Source organism: Neltuma alba, unplaced genomic scaffold (assembly GCF_004799145.2).
Source record: "Neltuma alba isolate B1F8T4 unplaced genomic scaffold, ASM479914v2 tig00011916_pilon, whole genome shotgun sequence".
NCBI classification, from domain to species: domain Eukaryota; kingdom Viridiplantae; phylum Streptophyta; class Magnoliopsida; order Fabales; family Fabaceae; genus Neltuma; species Neltuma alba.
Genome location: NW_021636509.1, coordinates 479,158 through 504,318, shown reverse-complemented (window position 1 = coordinate 504,318; position 25,161 = coordinate 479,158). Strand labels below are relative to the sequence as shown.

Below are 25,161 nucleotides of genomic sequence, written 5' to 3'. Positions count from 1 at the left end.
AAAAAAATTACTCCTAATTTATATTTGACATGATTAATCTGTAAGTCCTTACAGTTTTATGCAATTTTTAAATCAGGTTTCTATTTTTTTTATCGGGTCCCTATAGCATTTTTTTTCTTTTTTTATCTAGTCCTTTTATTTTTACCTAAGTTTTAATCAAATTCGCATAGTTTCAATTGAGTCATAAAAAATTACAGAGATCTACTTGAAAACAAATGAAACTATAAGGATCTTATAAAAGAAAAAAAAATTATAAGAATTTCATTAAAAATGAGTAAGGACCTGAGGAAAAAATTATAGAAACCTATTTTTTTTTAATAAGGGAAACAAAGTTAAAAATCAAATAAAATTATGAGGACTTAGAAACTAATTATTCTTTTATATTTTACTCGTGATAATTGAGATCATATGAATATATGTAAATTTATGCCATCATTTGCTGGGTAATCATGTGACGTGTGAAAGGGTGATATATTTTATTCCTTATATTTTTCTTTCTCTTTTACAATATCGTGTAATGTGTGTAAAATTAGAAAAAAATTCAATTTAAAACACATTTAGTGAAGTAGCTACCATTTTTTGATATTGATGAATTGTTTAAAATAATTTATATTGTGGACTGGAGGGTATCTCAAATCAAAGCATTAATTCGGAAACAAAATACACAAAATGGATTCAAACAAAATATATGTTTAAATTATTTGTGTTCATACAAGTAAACAATTATTGCCAGTAATTAACAATAAATAATTGACCCATAAATTCTTCGTCGTTATTGCTGATTAAAAAATTGGCCAACTTGGATCCCGGGGGGGGGGAGACCAACTCATTTCAGCTCGTCTACCCATTCCCACAAATATAATTGAAAATTTATTTTTCAATTAAAAAATGGATACTAATAATTAAAAACAAATTAACAATTATTTGATATTTTATTAGTAATAGTTGAGAATTATTATTTTATTATTATTTTTACCATAAAACGTCATACAGTCTTTTGTTCAGTTTCACTATTGATTCCTCCATTAATTTCTCCAAATAAATTTATAAACAGAAACTTAAATACGAACTAGTTTTTATGTAGTAGCAATCACAAGTCTAAGCCACAAAATTATTTAATTCTTCTCTTCAAAATTATTTTTCTTTTCTTTTTTCTATGGATGGCAAACCAGCCTTCAAGGAGATGCTTTCCCTATCAATGTCCTTTTCTTCGAATTAAAAGTCATTTTTATTAATCCTATCAAAGTTTTAATGGACTCACAAGCATAACATATCATTAGTTCCAAATAGCAGATGGAAATCAATGTTGAAATGATCTTTAATTTATTTTTTTAGGAAAAAATTTGCATTCATATTAATTTGTTAGTTGTTACTGTTTCAACGTGCTTAAATTTGTACTTAATAAATTCTTAGATTTTTATGAAAATTAGTCTAATTGTCGCAGTTATTATAGTTTATTTCTTAAAAATATTTATTTTTAACTTCTTTACTAAAAGTTATATACAACTTTTTATATTTTAAAAGAAATAAATTCATTGATTTTTAAAATAATTCTTTTACAAGTATTGCATGAATATATATTATCTCTCATCCTTGATATAAAAGCCAGTTAACTAATTTAAATAAATTAAGAAAATTAGTTAAGTTAGTTATTTATAATAAATAGGTGCTATCTTTCTTAAAATATCTTTGCTAATCAAATGTATTAGCTTATTACAAGGATTATCTTTAAAAAATAGATAAATATGAGAGACAAAATAGATTAAAATTTTATATTTAGGATCCAAATAAAAATCAAACAAGATCTTATATTAAGGATCAAATGTAGTAATTCTTTTAAAAACAGAAGTGTAAATAGAAAACTTTTATTATTGTGATATACTTAGTGTGGTTCTTCTTGTTTTTTTTAATGGAAATTAGTATTACAGTGAAAATTGTTATAAACTTTATATTCTTTTAGTTCTATTTATAAGGTAATTCTAACATATTTTATTAAAATAAAAAAATTAAATCTCATTATCTACCAATCAATTTTTAATTTCATCTTTATTTAATATATACACTATATTTAATGGCTTGTTCCTCATAAATAATAAATGAAGGGTATAATTACATATTAGTGTAAAAAATTTAATGATATCATTAAAAAATAAAAAAATCTCTTAACCTTATAAATAGAATCAAAAGAATACTAAATATTAAATTATTTTTGGTAAAAACAATAGATATTGTATTAATTGATATATGGTGCATTCATCGGATATATCATTTGTGGAAAAATTAAGAGAACAATATTAATATTTTCAAAGACTTTTCTAACTTTTTTAAGATTACATAAAGAATTTTCCAAAAATCTTATTTCCGGATTACGGAGAGATTTTTTTTTTGAAATTTTATTTTAGGATTACTTACCGTAACCATATGACTATTTCGAAATACTCTTGTCTTGTAGTGATGTGCAAATTGCAATTTCTTGAAGCATTACATCATTTTGCTTCTAAGTGATGATGTTGAGCATAATGATCCAAAACAGTGAAATGAAAAATTATTCCTTAAATCGACCTTTTAAAATTTTTAGTTAAAATCTCTTAAACATAATAACTATTTTCAAAGATTAAAAGTATTATGAATTTTCAATTAAATTTTATAAACACTAACTTTAAATTTATTTTTGTTAAAACATTTAAAATTGTATTTTCCTCAAGAGTTAATATACACCTTCTTATCTTACGCATGGAATTATCAATTTTTTTGAAAAAAGAATGAATGAAAATCGAGACATGCAAAGTATATAGAACAAAATTGATAGTAATTTTGGTTATTTTATTATAAAACCCATTAAAATAATTATAATAATGTCTAAGATTCTGTAAGAGTCTTTAAGGGCCTGTTTTGGTAATATGATGAAACCATAGTTTTGGGACCCAAATTTGCCAAACAAGAGGAATTAACAAACCGCGGTTTTGGGCTCAAAACCATGGTTTCAGAAGAAGTAAATCCATTCTGCTTCTGGCTCAAATTGGAGAGTATGATTGTGCCTGTCAAATAGATTTCAATGATAATATGACTTTAACACCCATCAATTATTTTTTATAAACATATTTAATCTTATATTTTATAAGTATATATATACATATTAATTATTTATTAATTACATTATCTTATATATTATTAATTATGTTGGTAAAAAATATATTATTAACAATTTTATTCCTTCAAATTAAAATATATTATAAAACCTATCTTTTACGTAATTATCATATTAATTTATGTCTTTTTTAGTAATTTATACATATAAAAAGTACTTTTGATAACAGCTATTCAAACACTATCACTTTATCAGAATCACTTTTTCATAAAATCTATTTTTTATAAGAATTTATTCTCCAAACCATAGTTTGGTTCCATCCAAACACTTTCTAAGTTTGGAGGCATGTTAATGAGTCCTTAAAACCTAACTCATATCAACTTTTATATACCCAAAAAAAAAATCAAAATACGAGCCCTTGCATGTAATTTGTCCCGACAACAACAATATCCTGCAACGTAAAGGCGCAAATGAGTCATTTCACCATGCGGCAGTAGATGCAAATAAGCAAAAGCACAAGGGCATCTCGGAAAAAACACAAAGTTACGAAGCAGAGAAGATTCGAATCTTAAAGTCCGAACATTCCAAAACCAAGGCGGATCTGACGGCTATAAGGCACCAAGACCACACCAGCCTGCAATAAAATTCCCAGCATAATTCTGTCTCCAAGCGAATATAACAGCCTCTGCTCTCTTGGCACAGACTGATTCATCATCACCACATTTTTCCACTTCATTTTCCTTTTCATTTTGCCGGAAAATTCACATTTGACTGTTAGGTGAGCCTCCAGGTTCTGCGAAATGGTGATTTCTGTGGCCTCGCCGCCGAATTCCATCGCTGAGAAGGTGTTTCAGAGAGTTGGAGCTTACTACCATGGAAGTAACAGCCAGAGGAGGTGCGTTAATTCCAAGGCTCCCAGCAGTAGTAGCAACGAGGATAGTGACACCGGGATGGAGCTTGTTCAGATTGGAGCTGAAACCACCAAGAACGTCTTGATTCTCATGAGCGACACCGGCGGTGGCCACCGAGCTTCCGCCGAGGCCATTCGTGACGCTTTTCAAATAGAATTTGGCGATGGTTATAGGGTAATTTCTTCTTGTTCTTGGATTAGCAGATTTTAGGAGTCAATGAAGTCGTTTCGTGTTCCATGCACCTATCAAATACTTCAAATCTCATTTCACCACTGTCGTTTTGGTCCTTTCTGCTTCCATCTTCTCTTGATCTGCCATGGTTGCTTTGTTTTATTCTCCAGTGAAGGTCCATTCAAATTATTGTAAAAGCATAGCTCTGTAATTTTCTTAAACCTATTTGGAGTTTTGATTTTCTGGCTCTTGCTTTTGTTTTCTTCCAGGAATTTCTGTGCTCTATTTGATGTCATCACTTTGTCGTTATATCTTTATTTTCTTTTGGGGACTCTTTGGTTTCCATTTTTTTGTTTGTTCTTTATTAATATCGAATCTGGCTTTGCTCCTTCAATTAGCAACTTGATTATCTTGCTCATCAGATGATCTCTTTCCATGTTCAGATATTCGTGAAAGATGTGTGTAAAGAGTACGCGGGGTGGCCATTGAACGACTTGGAGAGATCATATAAGTTTATGGTTAAGCATGTCCAGCTATGGAAAGTTGCATTTCACAGCACTTCTCCTAGATGGATTCACTCCATGTATCTAGCTGCCATGGCTGCCTATTATGCCAAGTATATTCCTTCTCTGTTACAAATCTAGACAATTTGCTAAAGGACAATTATGAACTACTTGTTGAATTACCTAACCTACTTTAGCCTAGTTTGGAATCACATTCGTAATTACTTATAAATATGTAAATCAAGACGAAATTTTTTGAAATAATTATATTTTATAAATTACTATTAAAAAGTTACTTATAAAGCATTTCAAACGAGTTTTTTATTATGATAAACTGTAAAAAGTAGTTTCATCGTAACCTAAAGCAACTTTTTCTTTAAATAATTTCATATACTTTTAACCTCATTACTTCTATTCATTCTTTCTTATGACGACTTTATGGACCGCTTATTACTCAATATCAATTATTTGTTGGGAATTGCAATTATGGTCTTTTACCTTTCTCGCTACAAGCCAATAATTTCTCTTAACTGGAAAACCTTATTAACAAGTTGGGGGCGACGCACTAATGATATTTTCAAAAAGTAGTTTCTTTTTTATTTATTTATTAATTTTCACAAAGTAGGCTCAGAATTTTGTAATGTTTGAGAATAGGAATTGATAACGGAACATGGGTAGGCATCGAAAGATGTTTTCTAAGCTGTATTGCCCTGTATCCTTGTCAGGGAAGTAGAGGCGGGACTGATGGAGTACAAACCAGATATTATAATCAGCGTCCATCCCTTGATGCAGCATATTCCATTATTGGTTCTCAGGTGGCAAGGTTTGCAAAAGAAAGTGATATTTGTCACTGTGATCACTGATCTTAATAGCTGCCATCGGACTTGGTAACTTCTCCAAAACATTTCAATTCTGAAACTTATTTGTATTCTCGTAATGTTAAATCTGACCTTGAAGCTATTCACAGGTTTCACCCTGGGGTCAATCGATGTTACTGCCCATCTCAGGAGGTTGCCAAGAGAGCTTTGCAAGATGGCCTTGAGGAGTCTCAAATCCGAGTTTATGGCTTACCCATTAGGCCTTCTTTTGCCCGTGCAGTCCTCTCAAAGGTATCTACGGATGCCAGAACTATGATTGTGGAGATATACTACAATTAATTAGCATATTTCCACATAATAAATGAGTAATAAAACAATATTAATTAATTAATTCTATCATATTTTCACAGGAAATTCGTCCTAATTGCTGTGTTGGAACTATGAAACTAAGTTTGTTTTTCTCCTAAATCTTGGCTTTAGGATCAAGTACGAGAAGAATTTGGGATGGATCTTAGCTTGCCAGCAGTTCTACTGATGGGAGGTGGTGAAGGAATGGGTCCTGTCAAGGAAACTGCACTGGCTCTGGGCGAGTCACTCTATGATGAAGAAGCCGATAAACCGATTGGGCAGTTGATAATCATTTGTGGGCGTAATAAGACCTTAGCATCCTCACTTCAATCTCTAGAATGGAAGATTCCAGTGAAGGTAATTAATTGAATTCACTCAAACCTCTTGTATCTGAAAAGCAGAGAGCAAAAGGATGGCAGCCATTAAAATTTATTTTTCTGTAACTTTTTGAGCAGGTTCGAGGATTTGAGACTCAGATGGAGAAATGGATGGGAGCCTGTGACTGCATAATAACAAAAGTAAGTCAAACCACTTGAGAAAGTGTTGAATAAACTCCTTGCACACAAAAGAACTTTCAATCAGCTGGTAGAAACTTGCCAAAATAGATGTTATATCGGGTGGTCCCGCCACCTAATGCATCTATTTTGGTAATTGGCGTTTTGATGACGTGCCTGAGAAGCGTACAAAACCAATTTTCCCTCAATAATTTACTTTGTGATTTAACAAAAAACTGATCGTTTCTATGGGATTTGCAGGCTGGACCTGGTACAATAGCAGAAGCATTGATCAGAGGGCTTCCCATAATACTGAATGACTATATTCCCGGACAGGTAAATCAGAGATAATGAATCGTCAATAAACATGTTTTATTTATAAATAATTAATTTAATAATTCAAGATAAAATTTTCTGAAAAGAAGTTTTCATCAAACTGTTATATGCTTTACCAATATGTGGTTCTTCTATTGCCTTAGCACTAATATATAGCTGTGATGGTGACTTCAGGAGAAAGGTAATGTACCTTATGTGGTGGACAATGGGGCTGGTGTTTTTACCAGAAGTCCCAAGGAAACAGCCAGAATTGTAACAGAATGGTTCAGTACAAATTCAGAAGAGCTCAAAAGGATATCTGATAATGCTCTCAAGTTAGCACAGCCAGAGGCAGTTTTTGACATAGTGAAGGACATCCATGAGCTTGCTCAGCAAAGAGGACCTCTGGCGAATTTCCCTTACAAGTTGACCTCATCATTCACTGGCCTATTCTAATTCTTATCTAGGGTTTGCTTCTTCTGGATTAGTTACCTCCCCTTCCTGTTAGAATTAACTTGTACAGTTAGCTTCACAGTTTCATTCTTTAGCCCATTTGCCTGGCTTGTTCACTGAGCTATAAAGTCTGATGAACAAGCTCTGGTATTAGGAAGAATGGGTTTATTTATAATGTGATAATGATATGTATTATCAGTTTCAGTCTGGCCTCTTCTTTACATCTTCCTTTGACCTTTTTTTCTTTTTTAATTTTTTCTTGGAGATGTAAATTAGCTTTGGAACAAAATTTTGGCTCTGTGGCTTTGTGATTTGGATGAGTACTTATTGTCTATGGTTATCTATGTTTTAACTTTTGGAAGCAAGCTGTGAAATTTTCTTGCTTTGAATAGCATCTTGTTACCAGTTTGCTTAAAGCTGAAAAGCAAGGTCACAATAAGGTGATAATTGCCATAATAAGGACAATGAAACTTGAAAGCATGACAAAAGCAATATGTTTCTAAGCAAGGAAATGAATGGTTAAAATGACACTTTGAAAATTATATTAATTAGAGGGATAAGGAAACATAAAAATCCTAGTTTTTATTGACATTCAAAAAATATCAATTAATCAAAATATTCCACTTCACAAAAAAAATACTTGTAGAATTTCTAACTTTTATATTCGGTAATTCATTTGAAAATTCTAGAACTTAAAATTGACAGAACAATAGAATATAAGCATGGCGCGCATATATACAACGCACATATGTTGAAAATTTTGGAATTCAGCTAGAATCATTTTCATTTAATTTTTTTTCATATTTATTCCTCAATTTTAGAAATTTTAAAATTTAAGTTTATGAAAAAAAAAAGATATACAAGTTGAAAATAATAATTATAATATAAAGTAAATAATAGTTTTAAAATAGTTTTCTTTCTCTTCTTACAATCAAATGTATAAACTTTGTTCTACTTCAGTTGACTCCGGAACCAAATTGCATTGTGCTTTTTCTCATCATTTTTTTCTTTTATTTATTTTTTTAATGATTAATTCCTAACCAGTCCATAAGAAGGGGCAAAAGTTGACAACACACAGTTTAATTTTCACTAGGATAAAATGTTTGCACAATTTCTTAAGTGTTTATTTATATTACTGAGTTTTTTTTGTTGAAAATAGAATGTAATTAATAACTGATTTTTAACTCAACATAATGATCAAGTCATTCATTTTTTTATCAATAGTAATTGAAATGAAAAAAAAAGTTGTTACTGCACAAAAAAATGACATTGATTTCTCTTACATTCAAAAAATTTATGTTTGTCTAAATTACACTTGAAATCATTCTTGTTTTAAAAATATCGCTTGACCTATGTCTGATGTATATTCGTCTTGGTCATGAAAAAAGGGACTATTAATTACATTGTTCTAATTGTACCCTTTCACAATTCTCTAAAGAGACTGCTTATGAGGGATAATATGTCTTTAAAAATGATGTATTTAATAAGAATAAATCAGTTTTGTTTTATTTTTAGACAATATCAATAATTTAATTATCCTCCTGGATTGCGGTAAGAAGTTAAAAATAACTTATTAATTTAAACAAACTTCTTACCCTTTATCATCTTTCACTAAATAAATTTATTCTTGACAAAATATAGGATTTGACTGAATTAAACCTGTTTTTCTTTTTGGTTTCAAAAATAGCATCTGCTTTCTTCAAATTGAATATATTTACGAAATGTGTCTTTTTTTATTTATAAATGAATAAGTTAATTTGTACTCCTCCGGTCCTCAATATAAGAATTATTTAACTAATTTGATTAGATTAAGAAAATTAGATAAATTAGATAATTATAAAAATATGACATGTTTTTTTCTAAGATACCATAATTATCTTTCTTAATATCCTTACTCCCTCTTCTATTTGATTATGGTTGAAAGAGTATCCATAGGGTAATTTAGAAAAAATTGATAAATATGAAAAATAAGTCTTATATTTAGGATAAAATCAATTCAATAATTAGATACTATATTAAGAACTGGAAGAGTATATAACATTAGATTTTGATTTTATTTTTATACAACAATCAATGTTTTTGAAACTGGCATAAAACCACGATAAGTTTAATGTCAAAGTAATTGATATGATTGTTAATACCTATGTAGAGTAGCCTAGAATGTTCACTTCACAATAATGAAACTCTCTTTTTCAAATGTGCATATAAATTAAAGGAAGTGTGAAGGAATAATGGATATAGAGACAACTTTAATTTTTCAGAAGATTCCATTTATATAATATGATTCGGATAGCCTTTATGTTTTTCCACAGAATTTGAATCTGAACCATGGTTCAATCATCTTATTCTATATTCTCTTGGGATTAATTATAGCTAGTCGGAATATTTTTTTTTCAACTGAGAATGAGAATAAAAATAAAGAATGTTTAGTTGTTAGAATGATTTTTATGAGAATGTGAAAAAGAAGGGAAATGAGTTTTAATCGAGTAAAATACATTATGTTTGATATGCTCTGAAAATGTATCTAACTATAAAATAATTTAAGAATGGAAAGAAAAATTTATTACATGATTGGATAAAGAAATATTTGCTGGTTAATGGAACAGAGTTTATAAGAACATGAATGCAACTGAAAATGATACTACCTCCTCTACTTAATATAAGAGTTAGTTGACTAATTTGAGTATATTAAAAAAATTTGTTAAGCTAATTATCTGTAATAAATAAGTGATATTTTTCTTAAAGTACCATTGTTACTCAGGTGTATTAGCTTTAACATTTGATAAAAATTTTAACACGTGTAATTACTATAAGAACTATTTTTAAAAAAATAAATATAAGAGACAAAATGGATTGAAAATTTATATTTTATACCAAAATTGAAAGTTAAATTAATTAAGAATAAATAATAAGTTTTGATATAATGAAATAATTATGTTTTTCTTGATAATAGAAAAATAAATACTTGTTGGCTATAAAAAGAATGGAATGGTAGTGTCAAACACGAAAAAGGTAAGAATGCAAATTCTAAAATCATCTCATTATAAACATTAACATTCTATTAAATTTGGACAGGAATATTGAAAATCGTTTTTTATTGGAATGATAAAAAGAAAAGTCACTATGTGGTTTTACGAAAAAAATAATTATTAAAAGGTGAAAGTATATGTTTAATCCTTTAAATTTATATTAATTTTTAGTTTTAGTTTTTTAAATTTATAAAATATATTTTTAGGCTCTTAATTTTAACGTAGTTAGTTTTAATTAAGGGAAAATGTTGACTAGACAAATTTAAACGGGGATTCTATAATTAAATACTGCCAAAGCATGTTTAAATTCTAAATTTTTTAATATAATTATTTTTATACGTAAAAGAAATTGATATTTTGGACAAAATATGTTATGGTACAAAATGCTTCAGAAAACTTATACGAGAATCCATTCAGCTTGATTCATCTTTTCGGTCTCTGATTCTTTTTTATGCCTAATTTAGTCACTGATTATTAAATTCAAGTATTACGATGACATTAGTTTTAAAAAAAATTCCCAAAAAATACTTTTAAATTTTTAAATTTTAAATCAGTTTTGTTCATTACACTTTGATAACAACTAATAACATTTGAAAAGTAAATGACAACATAATTTTGTAGTTATTTCTAATTTAAAATTTTAAAATTTTAGAGATACTTTTTAGATTTTACCCTAGTTTTATTCACTAGCTATCATATTCATGCCGTGGTTTCTAGTCATCAGTATTTTAAAACTTAGGCACCTTTATTAATATCTCAAGCAAGTGGTCGAATCTACCTTCTTTTTTTTTTTTTTAAACTTTCATTTGGTTTTTCTAGTAATTATATTTTTAAATAAGGTTAAGTTTAATCCAACATCTTTTTTTAGAAGTATTTAGCAACCTAAAGTATTTTATGGTTCACACTTTATTTAATATCTTGAAGTATTTTTTTCAATTATGTTTAACAACCTAAAATATTTTGTAGTATAATTTTGTCCTTAAAATATTAAGATGCTGCACGTATATGAAAAACTACTTCAAAATGCTAGATGTAATATAAAATATTTTAAGATGCATGCTAGAAATATTTGAGAATTAATCTAAATGCATCGCAAAATATTTTATGATATTATACATATCTAGAAAAATATTTCAAGATGTAGGATGAATTTTAACCCTTTTATACACACCTCACGTTCATTGCTACAAATATTATTGTTGTATTTGTAAAATCAAGTTTATCATTTGCTTGAAGTTTGTAGATGAAAAAAAAATGATGCTAGTTGAATTACCATTAATTAGATCTGTAAATACTCGAGTATGATTTAATATCAAACAAATGTAAAATGTATAAAAAGTTTATTAATGAAGACCAATATGTCATTATCAATATATACTCTATTAAACTTATAATTAGGGACAAATAATCCCAAATCATAAGCAAATAAAAAGTTTCCCTATTATATTGATGGGGTGAAAAGGGCAAATTAAGGACAATAAAGTTATATGGGTGAATTTAAAATTTTAGAGGTACTCTGAGTCTTAAAGGTTATAAAAATTATTTTGAAATAAATAAAATCCAAGGGTTATACATACTCTGATCTGAAAAAATAAAATAAAAATATCTTATAATATTATATATAAATATAAAGAGTCACCTATTATTAAATAATAAAATAAATAATAAATATTATATAACCTAATAATAAAAGAACCCTTTTCTCTACGCACATCAAATATCCCCTTAATTAATTTTTTCGAACAGATAAAATTCAAAAAAGCCATGAGAATCAAATTCCAAAGCCATATTTCATTATATATTTACAGAATCTGGTTCTCAATTATATGTTTGAACATTGTGGGATAACATATCATTTAGATGTTTATCATATAAATACATGGCTTTTACATATTTGTCAAACTTCCATGTCCCACTTATGTGACTTGAAAAAGATTCTTTATCACTATTTTTGTGAATGAATTGAATAAGACATTAAAAATTTTTGTACATTGAATTAATATTGGATAATAATAAATCAGTATTATTCCCTTTTTTTAAAATACTGTCAAGATAACATTGGATCACATAAAGCTTTCGAATACACGTAGTTCCTATGTAAAAAGTTTTGAAATAAATTTAAATCTTAACCCATTAAAGGTCAGATTTCTTTGAGAAATAAAAACAAGTGACGTACTCTTTATATAGGAGTTAAAGTTCAATACTAAATTTAATTACTTAGAGAGTGTTTGGGTAGAAATAAAACCATGGTTTTAAAAGTGTTTTTACGATATAGGAAGTAAATATGTGGAAAAGTTTGTCTTGATTTGTGGAAAAATACTTTTCAAAAGTACTTTTTAAAAGTATTTTTTGAGCAATCCAAATACCCCTTTAATCTATTCTTTACAACAAGAATGATTTTCAAGTTTGTAACTTCGAGGATATTTGGATGGAATCCAAACATAGTTTCAAAAGTGATTTTATAATATACAAAATAAATATATTAAGGGGGTGTTTGGATAGAAATCAAACCATGGTTTTAGAAGTGTTTTTACGGTTTACGAAATAAATATGTGGAAGAATTTGTCTCGTTTTACGAAAAAGTACTTCTGAAACTATGATTTGGAAGTTGTCAAATACCCCTTAAAAAGCTTGACTCGATTTACAGAAAAGTACTTTTTAAAATCACTTTTCTCCAATCACCCTCTTCGTATCAATTTCATCCATCATCCTAAAATGGTTGGTATTTTTTTTTTGCCAAATCAAATTTTGTCCTCGATATATGTTTCTTTCTTCAGGATTTGACTTCTCATCAATATTAATATAAAAATATAAATTACGCTATAAACTATTAATAATCAATGCGGCTTTCGACGTATTTCATTAGGCTCCATATATATTTTTATTCTCATTTTCCTCACATATTTAACAAAAGACTTTGATTAATCAATGAAAAAACATATTACAAAAACAAGAGAGGGAAAAAAAAAGAGCCTCCCTTTCATATCTAATGTGGTCTTTGATGAGGGTCCAAAATATGCAATCTATATGAAGGGCCATACAGACTAACAATTTGAGGCCTCAAGCATAAGATCACTACTCCCAGCCTCCTAGTTCTTATTTATAAGTTAGAGAGAAAAATAATTTTTTTTGGTATCAACGGGGTTAGGTCTAATAGAAAGGTTAGTTTTCCACAATGTAGTGAATCAAGATTCAAATCTTTGCTATAAGAGGTGTCCATATTTAGTATCTGACAGTACTTTAAATAAGATTACTTCTAATAAAAAAAATATCTGTACCTAATAAAAAAATAATATTTTTTGGGGTCATATTTATGCTACCTCCAATCCTATTTATAAAAGCTAGTTGACTAATTTGAGGAGATTAAGGAAAAAAGTTAATTTAGTTATTTGTAATAAATATGTGTTGTCTTTCCTAAAATATCCTTACTAATCAATTTATGTATTTTTTCTTAAAATAATCCTTCTAACAATAGTAGTTCTAGCTAATACACTTGATTAGTAAGGATATTTTAGGAAAGACAATACCTATTTGTTACAAATAACTAACTTAATTTTTTTTAATTTTCTCAAATTAGTCAACTAATTCTTATAACTGGGATCGGAGGAGGGAGTATATGCATATCAAATTTTGACAAATTATCTGCCCATATGACTAAGCAATAAAAGTAATAGCCCAACAAATTAAAAGGCCACGCTAATGCAGAACCCAATTCATAATGCAGCCTATAACTTCCAAGCTGAAGATACAAACAACGTGCTGGTATTGGGATGCTCTGAACCGGTCCAAAGTTCAGTTTGGGTCAAATTTAAAGATTTGTAATTGAACTAGGCCTTTGACGGGTATTCTTTTTCGCTGTTTTTTTTAATTAAAAAAAAGCCTTGATAAATTTTAGGTCTGCGGGATAAAAAAAATTAACAACACATACTTTTTTTGACCAAAACAGCACATAAATTAATGCAAATATTTTTCAATAAAATTACAACTTTATTAAAATATCAACTTTTGAAATTAACTATATTGTGCAGTAAATATTGTGTGTGGGTATGTAAAAGAAGGAATCATTCTAATATTATTGAAATATTTTTAATAGGAAGAGATGTGTTTTTTGAAAAGTTATGTGCTCATAAATTAGAGAATTTATGTTGATTTATGAATCAACATCTGAGATTCGTGAATATAACATGCAATTAAGATTTTTTAATTGAAGAGATGTACCATTCTGAGAGACATCACTTCATTATTGATAAATATCCTCATCATCACTCTATTTGAAGAAGAAGAAAACTTTTGTTTCTTGTTGAGTTTTTTTACCGCTCATTGTTCTGTCACTCTAATAATCATATAGGAAAGAGTTTGTTTAATCATATATAAAGAGTGCCATTTCTTAGTTCATGGAGGGTTGCGAAATATCTCTTAATGATAGTATTTTTGTTATTTTTGCATGGGTTTTTGGGACATGTTATTCCTGACTTAATAAATAATAATACAGCTTTTTCAATTTTTGTTTTTATTAAAATTTTATAAAATATTAATAAGGTTTATCAGCAAGAGGGGGGGACCCTACAACAATTGCAGGAAAAAAAAAGGAATTAATTTGGCATGCAGCCTAAAAGGAGAGGGGCACTATTTACTAAATAATAATTATTAATAAATATATTGAAGACTGAAAACATAATCATTCCATAAAAAACATGTAAAAGTAAGTGAAATTTTGAAGACTAAAAATATAACTACTGTGAAATTTTATGCATGTACAAGTAAGATTAATTTATTAATTGACAAGAGCAAAATTGTCAGGTTTACGGGAAGATAAATAATTACAAACAACTATAAAGGTTGGCCTTTGGATGAACATAATTATTGTTTTACAATCACTCATCCTTATGGGATTTGGACAAAAGTACTGCAAACATAGCATCACTCCTCAAGTCAAGGCTCTAAGCAAACATGCCACTGTGCTTGAGAGAAAAAGCTAATTATTATGTCGTAGCTTTTGTTTGAGTTAGGTGGTAGAAGCTAATCATAATCACGGTTTGAGTTATGCGGGATTATTTGGAAAGCAGTTTTTTCAATTATAATTTACGAAATATGAGTTGAGTATACGAGAAGAGTTTCGGTTGAGACAAGCATTTACATATTGTCCAAGCATCATTAAAAGAGGTAAACAATAATAATTGGAATGAGGATTGTGATACCACATATCAGAAATTCAAGGCCGTTCTTATGTAATTGAAACAAGGTGTTCTTGAAGCCAAAACCTAAATTGAGGAAAATTGAGATTAGGTGGCCTAATGGAAAAACACTCGCATATGGGCATGAGATGAATAAATGTTTTAAATTTTGAAGCCATCTTTGGTAGAATACAAGCTTGAAAAATATCCTTCCCATAAAGGCAGATCCTAGTCATCAGGGAAAGAGATTGGGGTTTTAATAGCTGTGTAAGCAATAGTAGAAGAGTATAAACTGCAGATTAAAGGCTTGTTCCAACGCAATGGATTCCGGTTAAGTGAGTAAATGGGAGATCTGCAACATGCAAGTAAATTCATCTGCAACATGCCTTAGAGGTATTAACGAGCCATTGCCAGTCTTTCATTTTAACTTCTTGACAATTATATAAGAATTTTTTTTGAAAGCTTTTCCATAACCAAGAAGCATTATATTATTTTTTTTAACAGGATAAACTGTTTAAATATCCCGAAAGTATCCATGAAGAAGCACTCAGCACCTGAAAGTCTTTTTTTTGGCTCTTATATGTCTTGAAAGTTTTATTTCATAGCATTTCTGCTTGTTATCCACTGTTAAGTTTGATTTGTTGAAGATACAGGTTAAAATACGTAATTTAACGGTCAAACTTAACTGCATATAATGACTAGGAATAGATATAAAGAAGAGAAGGAGCTTGTAAGGTTGTCATGCATCATACCACTTTGGCCAATCGTACTTGGTTGATGCAATTTGTTTGTTTCAATTTGGGAGAAATGGAGCATCTTTCCTTAGCAAATGAATTTTCTTGTGATCTCATGTTGAACCCTAGTATCAATTTGATTTCATATATTAAGGCAACTTAATACAAAATAGGGTAAACATGTTGGCTGCTAACAATTCTGATTGCTGCTTGAGATAAAATGAGTTATAAAGAGCAATCTGTTTAATTTAATTCTTATTTGATCGTCATACTCAAGAATATGAGGAACCGAATGGAGTATCATGTAGTTCTTTGTAAAGCATTCTATATTCTATATATAGGATTAAGCGAGATATTAAAAATAAAATCAGTTATTAAATAGGTCAGTGATTTAAGAGTGAACGATTTAGCCATAATTGAATAAAGCATTAAGAGAATATAATTTAATTAAAATATAAACAACAAGTAACATAACAAAACAGAAGTATTAAAATATAAACATGACAAATTACTATTTTTTTAACTCAAAATGACATCAGCTCATGCTCAATAAGAAGAGAAAAAAAAATGTAAAATTCAACTCTATCAATTTATTCAGAATTTTTGGTGCAACCAACGGTTGGCTTCTTCGTTTGACTACCACCCTTAGTTGAGTCTTAATATAAAATGTTAAAAGAAGTCAAAAAGTCGTATGGTACCACGTATAAGATTTGGCGGCTTAACATAAGATGCTAGAATGGAAAACGTGCCATGACCAGCACCAAAACTCAATCAGAAAGGAAAACAGAAGGTATTAAAATAAGGATTAGTGTAATTTTAGGTCCCTAAAATTTAGACATATTTTAATTTTAGTCTATTAAATTTCAAACTAATGAATTGAGTTTATCAAATTTAGTTCGTTTTAAAACGTTAATCCTAAAAAATATAACAGTATTAAGATATATTAAAGGGCCATAAACATCGTTAAAATGATGGTGATGTAAACTCATCAGATAGCACATAGTTAGATTTTGTATAGATAATAGAAAGATAAAAGAGAACATGTTTTGCAAAACATACCTCTTCAGCCTCTTGTTTTTTCTTCTTCACCGTTTATTTTCAGAAGCTATTCATTACATTACATTTTGTTATCCACACAAAATTCAGTTAGACATCACTTGTTGAGTTTACATTGCCACTTTTAACGTTATTGATATCACTTCAGCAGATTTTAATAACGTTACATCATCAAGGACTAAAATTTTAAGATAGATAAAATTATAGGGACTAAAACATCAGCTTTGAAATTTGAGGAGTTAAAATCAAAATAGACTCAAATTTTAGAGAAAAAAAAGCTCAAAAAATGGTGCACTTTTATACATTTTCATTGTTAATCATTTATCTTTCCTTTTATTTGCCTATGTTTTTTTCCTTTATACTACCTCTAGTTATTAATATAAGAACTAGTTGATTAATTTAAGTAAATTAAAAAAGTTAGTTAAGTTAGTTATTTGTAATAAATATGTGTTGTCTTTTTTAAAATATTCTTACTAATTAAATGTATTAGTTAGAATTACTATTATTACACATATTACTTTAAAAAAAATAGATAAATATATAAAATAAAATAAATTAAGATTTTATATTTATAATTAAAATAAGAGTTAAGTGCTATACTTGTTTTTTTAACTGTGTTGTTGGGGAGAAACGAAAAACAAGACCCACAGTGTGGCTGTGAGCAAAGAGCATTGAGCAAATTATAGCAAGCAATCCCCGCGAGGACCGAAGAAGAAGCTCCACACTCTGGAAATCTTCAATCTTGATCAACCTCCATGATACTGTCCCTTTCATTTCTGTAATCTCAGCCGTTGATTTCTCCAATGCTCTGGAGACCATCTAGGGTTACCATCGATCGTCGACCACCACATTATCATCATCATCCTCTTCTTTGTCTTCCAATATGTCTTCCAAGATCAATCGCTCATCCATTGATCCGATTGCTCCGCCGTCATGTACCCACTTGACCGAGTTCCGATCTCGAAATGGGTCCCACCCTTTCCGGGCTTTCCAGAATTGCCTTCGGGTAAAGCCAGGCCGTGCTTCCATACGCCGGGATCCTCACGAGGTTCCACGTTGTTCCGCCTGTGGGGACTCAGCTACTTCCCGCCTATATGCTTGCATTGCGTGCGCCACCGTGTCTTGTCACGCGCCCGCTGGGGGGCTATATCATGCGACGGCCCACGCCTCCGCAATGTCGCCGGGTCATGAGATCGCTGTCGATGTTGATCGGGCCGAGCTCTTCTGCTGCGCGTGCCGTGACCAGATTTACGATCGCGATTTCGATGCTGCGGTGGTATTGGCTCAGACCAGCGCGTCTACTCTTGGTGGTGGGTCAGCCGCGATTCCGTCTCCACGGCCGGAGAATCTTCGGAAGCGTCGCAGAGTGGACTATCGGCCGTGGTTTCCTGATCAGCGCGAGCAGTTTTTGATGGGAAGCGGTTCAAATCCACTGGACGGTGACCATTGTTCTTCGGATCTGCCGCGGGGATTGCGTGGGTTGAACAATTTGGGGAATACATGCTTTATGAATTCTGTCTTGCAGGCTCTGCTTCACACGCCGCCTCTGAGAAATTATTTTCTGAGCGATAGGCATAACCGATATTTTTGTCAGAAAAACAGTAATGCTGGCAATGCGGAGAGGAGAACTGCTAATAACAAGGATGGCGGCAATGGGAATAAGAATGTGCGAGTATGCTTAGCTTGTGATCTGGATGCTATGTTTTCCGCTGTGTTTTCGGGAGATCGGAAACCCTACAGCCCCGCAAAGTTCTTATACAGGTGTGAATCGTGTAAAAAGAAGAATCGTGGAATTAAGCATTTTCAGCTAGGTGCTAACGCAGGACTTTTTTGGGGGGGTTTTTTTAATGTAAATGCGGGTAATATAGGTTGAATTTAGGTCTTCAGTAACTTCTATACGGAAATTTACCGCTGCCTGTGATTCCTTTTGTATTTGTTGGATTATTAATTTTGTGGAAGCAGTGGTGGAATTGGAATATCTAATTTTTATGCCTGGTTGAAATGCTTTGTTGGGATTCCAGTTCTTTAAGTTTACTTCCTATGGGATGGTCTATTCCTTTAACGATGTCTTTGTTTTCATGGCACAGTTGGTGGCAACATGCAGCGAACCTTGCAGGTTATGAACAGCAGGATGCACATGAATTTTTCATCTCCATGCTGGATGGGTTATGTGAAAAGGTGGAGAGGGATCGGCGGAAGCCTCATGGTCAAGGTAATGTTCTGACAGTGACGCCTATTTCTACTCCTTCTCTTGCCTTCTGTGACTAAACTGTCTGTCAATCAAATTATACTTGTGTGGGGTAATTCTAATTTTTAACCTAAACAAATACTAGAAGACAAAAAGGAAAAAAGTTGGAAAGAAAGATAAATCTAGGGAGCTTATTGGAATTTCTCATTGTCCTTAGAGTGGGCTTGTTTTGCTTTCTACGGGTAAATGTGAAAATACAATCAACTTGTCCCGGCCTTTCCTTGTGTGAAAATTGGATGTTTATCTGATCCCGCTGATATATATGTATGTGTGTGTGTGTACAAATACGTAAGACGTGTTTGTTTCTGTGGATTCTGATTGTGGCATTTAAGCTGTTGTGGATTTGCCCCCTTTTCTGTGCAGCCCTTTACAATACTTTCAGATTATTGAGGTTAGTGAATGCCAATGCCATCATATTAGAAAATGAAAATATGGGATTGTGGGATGATGCGCTTACTTTTCTTTTTTATATCTTCAATAATGATGTGGTTAGTCCGTAATTTAGTGGAATTCTTGATGACAAAAATTTACCTTTGGCCTAGCGGAATAATAGGATGCTGATATCTATTGTATTAGTTCTTAAATGTTAGCAATGGGCGGCCAAGTACGCAAATCTGTAGGTGGTATAAGATGGTAATCTGTTGTCATTGTCACCACGTGACGAGTCAATGCATAAATGATAGCTGCTACTGGCCAGCTAATACAAGGTTATCAAAGGAGTGTCACTGTCCTGATGACTTCCATGCCTTTAATATTGCTTTGCATTTAAGATAATTCAAACTACTATTTAAGATAACAAAATTGCCTCAACATTTAACTGCAGGGTATGGGTTTAGGTCTCTTGCTTGTTGCTCTAGGAGTTGACCATTGCTCAAAAAATTAGGGCTAATTATCAACCTCAACCTGCTGGCTTGATGGTGTTAGCTGCTACACACCAGTGAGTCCCTGTAAGTCAACATCTCTCTAGCATGGTTTCTTCAAATAGGATGTTTAGCTGAAATGATGCTCCTGATAACTCGATCTCTTGCCATTTTTAGGATTATAATTAAACAAGGCTTATCCTAGCTTGGAGGAAAAATTGCATTAGGTTCCCATACATTACTTTGTGTTGGAATCGATATGAGCTCTCTCCCACCTGGTTAAGATTTTGGAGGATATTGATATAGTTCTTTTCGCTTGGGAGTTTGTTAGATGCTCCTGAAAGTCTAAAACTCCCCTTTTCATAAGTTGTTCACCTTGCTCCATTGTGGTCTGTTCTAATCTCACTTGAAAGCAGTGATTGGAAGCACATAAATTGAGGCAGATATATACGAGTTCTCTATGAATTTTGCTTTCTTGGACTGACCTTGAATTTTGGAGTGGTCCAAGAGGATAATAATGGAACATTTGCTAAATTGGCTCATGCAAAGTTCTCTCCCTCTCAATTTCAAAAGGCTTTAATAGATAATATGTAACTGTTATTTGAACCAATGGTAAATGTAGACGTCAGTGAATGTCTTTGTACACATTGAAAGTCATTGAGACATACTTAAATGATAATGAAATATTAGATTAGGAGTCGAGTTCATCAAGCCAGGGTGTTAGATTATTTTGTACGCTGCCTCATTTATCCTTCCCATGCTTCATTTTAAACGACATTTAATTGCAAAGATATTATGAATAATTCATTTTTGGTGCGTTTCTGTGGATCAAGTCATAATCTTACACCAAAACTGGTTTTGCAATTGATCATAATCTGTTGAATATTTTGAATGCAACAGCTGAAAGGTAAAACAACGTTGGTAGATGAGCTTTTAAAATGATGCCATTTGATTCCATTGCAACATTTACATGACCCTATCTTCTTGATGGCACAGGCATTGGAGACTGTTGCATTGCTCATAGGGTGTTTTCTGGTATATTGCGATCTGATGTTATGTGCATGGCCTGTGGTTTCACTTCTACAACTTATGACCCTTGCGTTGACATCTCACTGGATTTGGAACCAAATCAAGGCGGTTCTGCCAAGATAACTACCACAACATCAAAAGATTCATGCAATGGTGAGTCGGATTGCATGAAACCAGGTCAAACCTCTGGGACATCAACTCTGAGGGGTTGCTTGGAGCAATTTACAAGAGCTGAGAGGCTGGGGTCGGACCAAAAGTTTTTCTGTCAACAGTGTCAAGTGAGGCAGGAATCTCTCAAGCAAATGTCCATAAGAAAGCTTCCCTTAGTTTCATGCTTCCACATAAAAAGATTTGAGCATTCTTCAACAAGAAAGATGTCAAGGAAGGTGGACCGCTATCTGCAATTTCCCTTGTCACTTGACATGTCACCCTACCTTTCCTCTTCAATCTTAAGGAGCCGTTTTGGGAACAGAATCTTTCCTTTTGATGATGATGAGCAGCCTGATGCTACAAGTGAATTGGCATCAGAGTTTGAGTTGTTTGCCGTTGTCACTCACTCAGGTAAGCTAGATGCTGGCCACTATGTGACTTATTTGCGGTTAGGCAATCAATGGTACAAGTGCGATGATGCATGGGTCACTCAGGTTGATGAGAACATTGTTAGGGCTGCCCAGGGCTACATGATGTTCTATGTACAGAAGATGCTTTACTACAAAGCAACTGAGAAACAAGGCGCTTCGTGATGTTTTGTGGTCCAGAAGATAGTCCTCCAAATTAGTGGGTGTCACGGATAACATGATTTTTTTCACATTTGTGACATGCCAATGCTATATTCATATATACCTTGAGATTGAAAAAGAAAAAAAGGAAAGAGAAAAGAAGACAGTTTTCTGGAATCACAAATAACACCTCTCTCTGATCTCTTGGCTAACACTTGGGGATTTGGGAGTTATTCTATACCTTTTCAGTTGGAGCAAGAAGCAAGCCAGAATTTTTTAGGCACTCCAACTGTTTGGAAACCATATTTAGGAGTATGGTATTGTCAGAAGCAAGTTTCTGATTTCTTCTTTGTTGCCTTCTGCTCTTTTTCTCCTACTGTTCTTCTTCCCTTTAGTTGTTTTTTTCCCCCTTTTGGTTACTGTTCATTTCATCTCATCTTTTTTTTTTTTTTAGCTGCTAGTTTCATTCTTCTTCTTCTTCTTTTTTCGGTGAAAGCCAGTTTCATTCTTTTTCCTTTGGATGCATTGAAAACCATAGTGCTCCTTCCAGGGTCCTGGGGTCTGGCTTTGCCTGGTTTTTCCCTATACTTCCTTTTTGTGACCAAAGTTAACTCCTGCAACAAAGGAGTTTTTTCTTCAACTTATTTATAACAGAGACGTTTTTCTTTCTTTTGTCAGTTTTGTGGTTACATATTATTATTTGGCACGTTTGAAATCAGAAGTAGCAACTTGCAATCTCGTTGTGCATTTTCAACCTATAAGGAGTGTCTTTCGATTATCAGCCTTGTTTAGTGGCAAGTTTAAGTCGGTCCGTCCGGATTTTGCTTTAAGAGAAGGGGGGGGGGTCATAAAATGGTACCCAAAAATGTAAATTTTGATAAAATCAGAAGCTGCAATCTCGTTGACTTAGCATGAATCAGGAATGAGGAATCCACCCGACAATTGGAAATATTTTGTTTACCACAACAACAATGACAAGTTGGTGCGAATTTATTTTGGCAGCGTGTAGGGATAGTAAGTCGAGATATGTTGGGTATCAATAGAGATACGTTGGGTATACTCTCTCTTTTCACATGTGGAGAAAGACCCAATACAAGTTTGATCTTTCGAAATGAAATTGGCTACATGAATGCAGCAGAATTATTGTGATTAAGGTGTAAATTTATTTGAAAGTTTTTACTTGAAGTGATAGGTACTTGAAATACTTTTAGATTTAATATTGTTTTGAAAATTTAAAAATATTAACGGTCAACGTTAAGTTTTTAATGGTAAAAGATAAAAGTGTCAGAATTTTGAACCTTCAAAGTAATATTGAAGTTAAATTTTTTTTTTTGGGTGTTTGATGTTCTTAAGTGAAAATTCAGGACAAATTTGTCCTTTAATCCTCCATGAACATGGACTTTGTCTACTATTGTCATTCTTAATTTTTTTTGGTCCGGATATAATTCATTATTTTTTGCTTATGTTTTTGTCGATGTTTTGTTATGGGGTCAAAATTAGTGGAATGCTAGGGAGGATGTTATTGTACTATCAAATTTGCTCAATGGACTTCGCTCAAATGGTAAAAGTATGTCCTCGTGACATTCATCAAATTCACATTTGTCAGAATCCAAATTCATCCTTGTTACTTGTTTGTGAAATTCTAGAACCCAAATTTGATGATAAGTGAAAGCAGCTGGGCCCAACAATTTTTATGAACAACATATCAGAGAGATCTAAATCTTCTATTGTTGTCCTAAAGCAAGATTTATTCTGAGTCAGATTTGGTGATTTGGATGGTACAAATTAATGAAATCACAATCGACACATATAACGAGAGAGCACAACAAACACTCACACAAAGGTTAATTTGGTCTTTCTCTTAACTTGGATTTTCTTCACGGAAATATGTGAAGAAGTCCATATCAAACGAATATGAAAAATGAAATGAATAAAAATCCGTTATTCCAATTGCATTTCTATCAAATTTGAAGATAAACAAAAGGAAGAATTACAATGAGACTTCTAAGAAGGAAAAAAAAAATTATAAAACAAGTTTTAGAGATTATCATTCTCTATTCTAGAACTTGTCATTACAAGCTAATCAGGTTGTTATGAGGATTCTTTTAATAATTATTTTTTTTTTAAGATTTGATTGTAATTCTCTAGACAAAATTAAAATGAACCAGAGGAAAAAAGTTATGGGCGCTGTCATTTAAAATAATATTTATTAATTTCGGGCAAAAAAAAAAAAAGTTTATGAAACACCACCGAGCCCAACTACAACTCCACATCTTCGCTTCCAATGCTTGGCTCACGGGTATGCCGCATGGACAAGTTCACTAGGCTCTTTCCCCTGTTAACCTCCGTCCATGCGTCCTCCTTCCAAGGCTCCGGGCACCGCCGCTTTACGGTCACTCTCGGTGGCTCCGACAGGTTAGAGCCAATAAGATGAGGAAAATTCAGCTTGGCTTTGGAGCCGCGCATCTTGAACGCGGCTTGATCATAAGCCAAAGCCGCGTCCTCAGCCGTCTCATAAGTCCCAAGCCACACTCTGGCGCCGCTCTTCTTCGGATCTCTAATCTCCGCAGCGTACTTCCCCCACGGCCTCCGCCTCACTCCTCTGTAGCCCCTCCCACTCGGCGGCGCGTGAACTCCACGCTCCGCTGCATCCGCATTGCAAACCTCCGCCACAGTGGCAGTGTTTGCTTGTTCGGACGAGAAAGATGGAGAGCTAATCTCACCGTCGCTGTTCTCCGTCATCCCGGAGCTAAAAATCAGGCGGCAAACCGGAGCGTCGCTGGCGAATGTGGCCGGAGTGGCAATGAGAGCATCGGATTCGTCATCAAGAAGGTAGCTCCGGATTGATTGTAGAAGAACTATGTCGGAGTAGTCAAAGGTAGTCTTGTTATCCATGCTTCAGAGGATAATTGCTGTAAGATGAGATGATGTTTCTGCTTCGCGAGCTATATATATATACATATATGTGTGTGTGTGTATATATGTATGTATGTATCTGTGTGTGTGTGTGATGGCCTTTGTTGCGTTATATAATTGAATTAAAAAAGCCTGTTCATAATTTCCATGAAAGTTCGGATTTTGCATCACCATTCACGTGTTATATAATCGATGTATATAAAATAGTATGGAAATTAATTAAGAATGGGATTTTTCCAGATGGGTTTTGTTATTTTATGAGGGGATTTGGCCAATTTGTTGCTTTGGGTATTTG

General features: G+C 32.0%; 3 protein-coding genes across 3 annotated transcripts; 2 read left to right on the top strand and 1 right to left on the bottom strand.

Annotated features, from left to right (window-relative positions):
* Positions 1 to 3,783: 3,783 nt before the first annotated feature.
* LOC114719436 (monogalactosyldiacylglycerol synthase 2, chloroplastic) lies at positions 3,784 to 7,254 on the top strand. The gene is made up of 8 exons (XM_028904941.1): positions 3,784 to 4,173; positions 4,614 to 4,786; positions 5,399 to 5,560; positions 5,641 to 5,782; positions 5,972 to 6,196; positions 6,295 to 6,357; positions 6,595 to 6,669; positions 6,844 to 7,254. Exons 1-8 carry the CDS (start codon positions 3,889 to 3,891, stop codon positions 7,102 to 7,104), a joined length of 1,386 nt encoding a protein of 461 aa, XP_028760774.1. The 5' UTR covers positions 3,784 to 3,888; the 3' UTR covers positions 7,105 to 7,254.
* A 10,607-nt stretch (positions 7,255 to 17,861) lies between these two features.
* LOC114719398 (ubiquitin C-terminal hydrolase 22-like) lies at positions 17,862 to 22,306 on the top strand. Its single transcript, XM_028904871.1, has 3 exons — positions 17,862 to 18,855; positions 19,182 to 19,306; positions 21,199 to 22,306. The coding sequence occupies exons 1-3, from the start codon at positions 17,978 to 17,980 to the stop codon at positions 21,972 to 21,974; spliced, it is 1,779 nt and encodes a 592-aa protein (XP_028760704.1). The 5' UTR covers positions 17,862 to 17,977; the 3' UTR covers positions 21,975 to 22,306.
* Positions 22,307 to 24,209: 1,903 nt separating this feature from the next.
* LOC114719471 (ethylene-responsive transcription factor 13-like) lies at positions 24,210 to 24,845 on the bottom strand. The gene has a single exon (XM_028904983.1). It carries the CDS (start codon positions 24,843 to 24,845, stop codon positions 24,210 to 24,212), a length of 636 nt encoding a protein of 211 aa, XP_028760816.1.
* Between the last annotated feature and the right edge of the window lie 316 nt (positions 24,846 to 25,161).

Bases quoted from the DNA above. Each gene is read 5' to 3' on its own strand.
- LOC114719436 (XM_028904941.1), top strand. From the start codon at position 3,889: ATGGTGATTTCTGTGGCCTCGCCGCCGAATTCCATCGCTGAGAAGGTG. The intron at 4,787-5,398 runs GTATATTCCTTC...TATCCTTGTCAG, and splicing joins ATGGCTGCCTATTATGCCAA to GGAAGTAGAGGCGGGACTGA. The intron at 6,197-6,294 runs GTAATTAATTGA...CTTTTTGAGCAG, and splicing joins AATGGAAGATTCCAGTGAAG to GTTCGAGGATTTGAGACTCA.
- LOC114719398 (XM_028904871.1), top strand. From the start codon at position 17,978: ATGTCTTCCAAGATCAATCGCTCATCCATTGATCCGATTGCTCCGCCG. The intron at 18,856-19,181 runs GTGTGAATCGTG...TTCATGGCACAG, and splicing joins CCCGCAAAGTTCTTATACAG to TTGGTGGCAACATGCAGCGA. The intron at 19,307-21,198 runs GTAATGTTCTGA...TTGATGGCACAG, and splicing joins GCGGAAGCCTCATGGTCAAG to GCATTGGAGACTGTTGCATT.
- LOC114719471 (XM_028904983.1), bottom strand. From the start codon at position 24,845: ATGGATAACAAGACTACCTTTGACTACTCCGACATAGTTCTTCTACAA.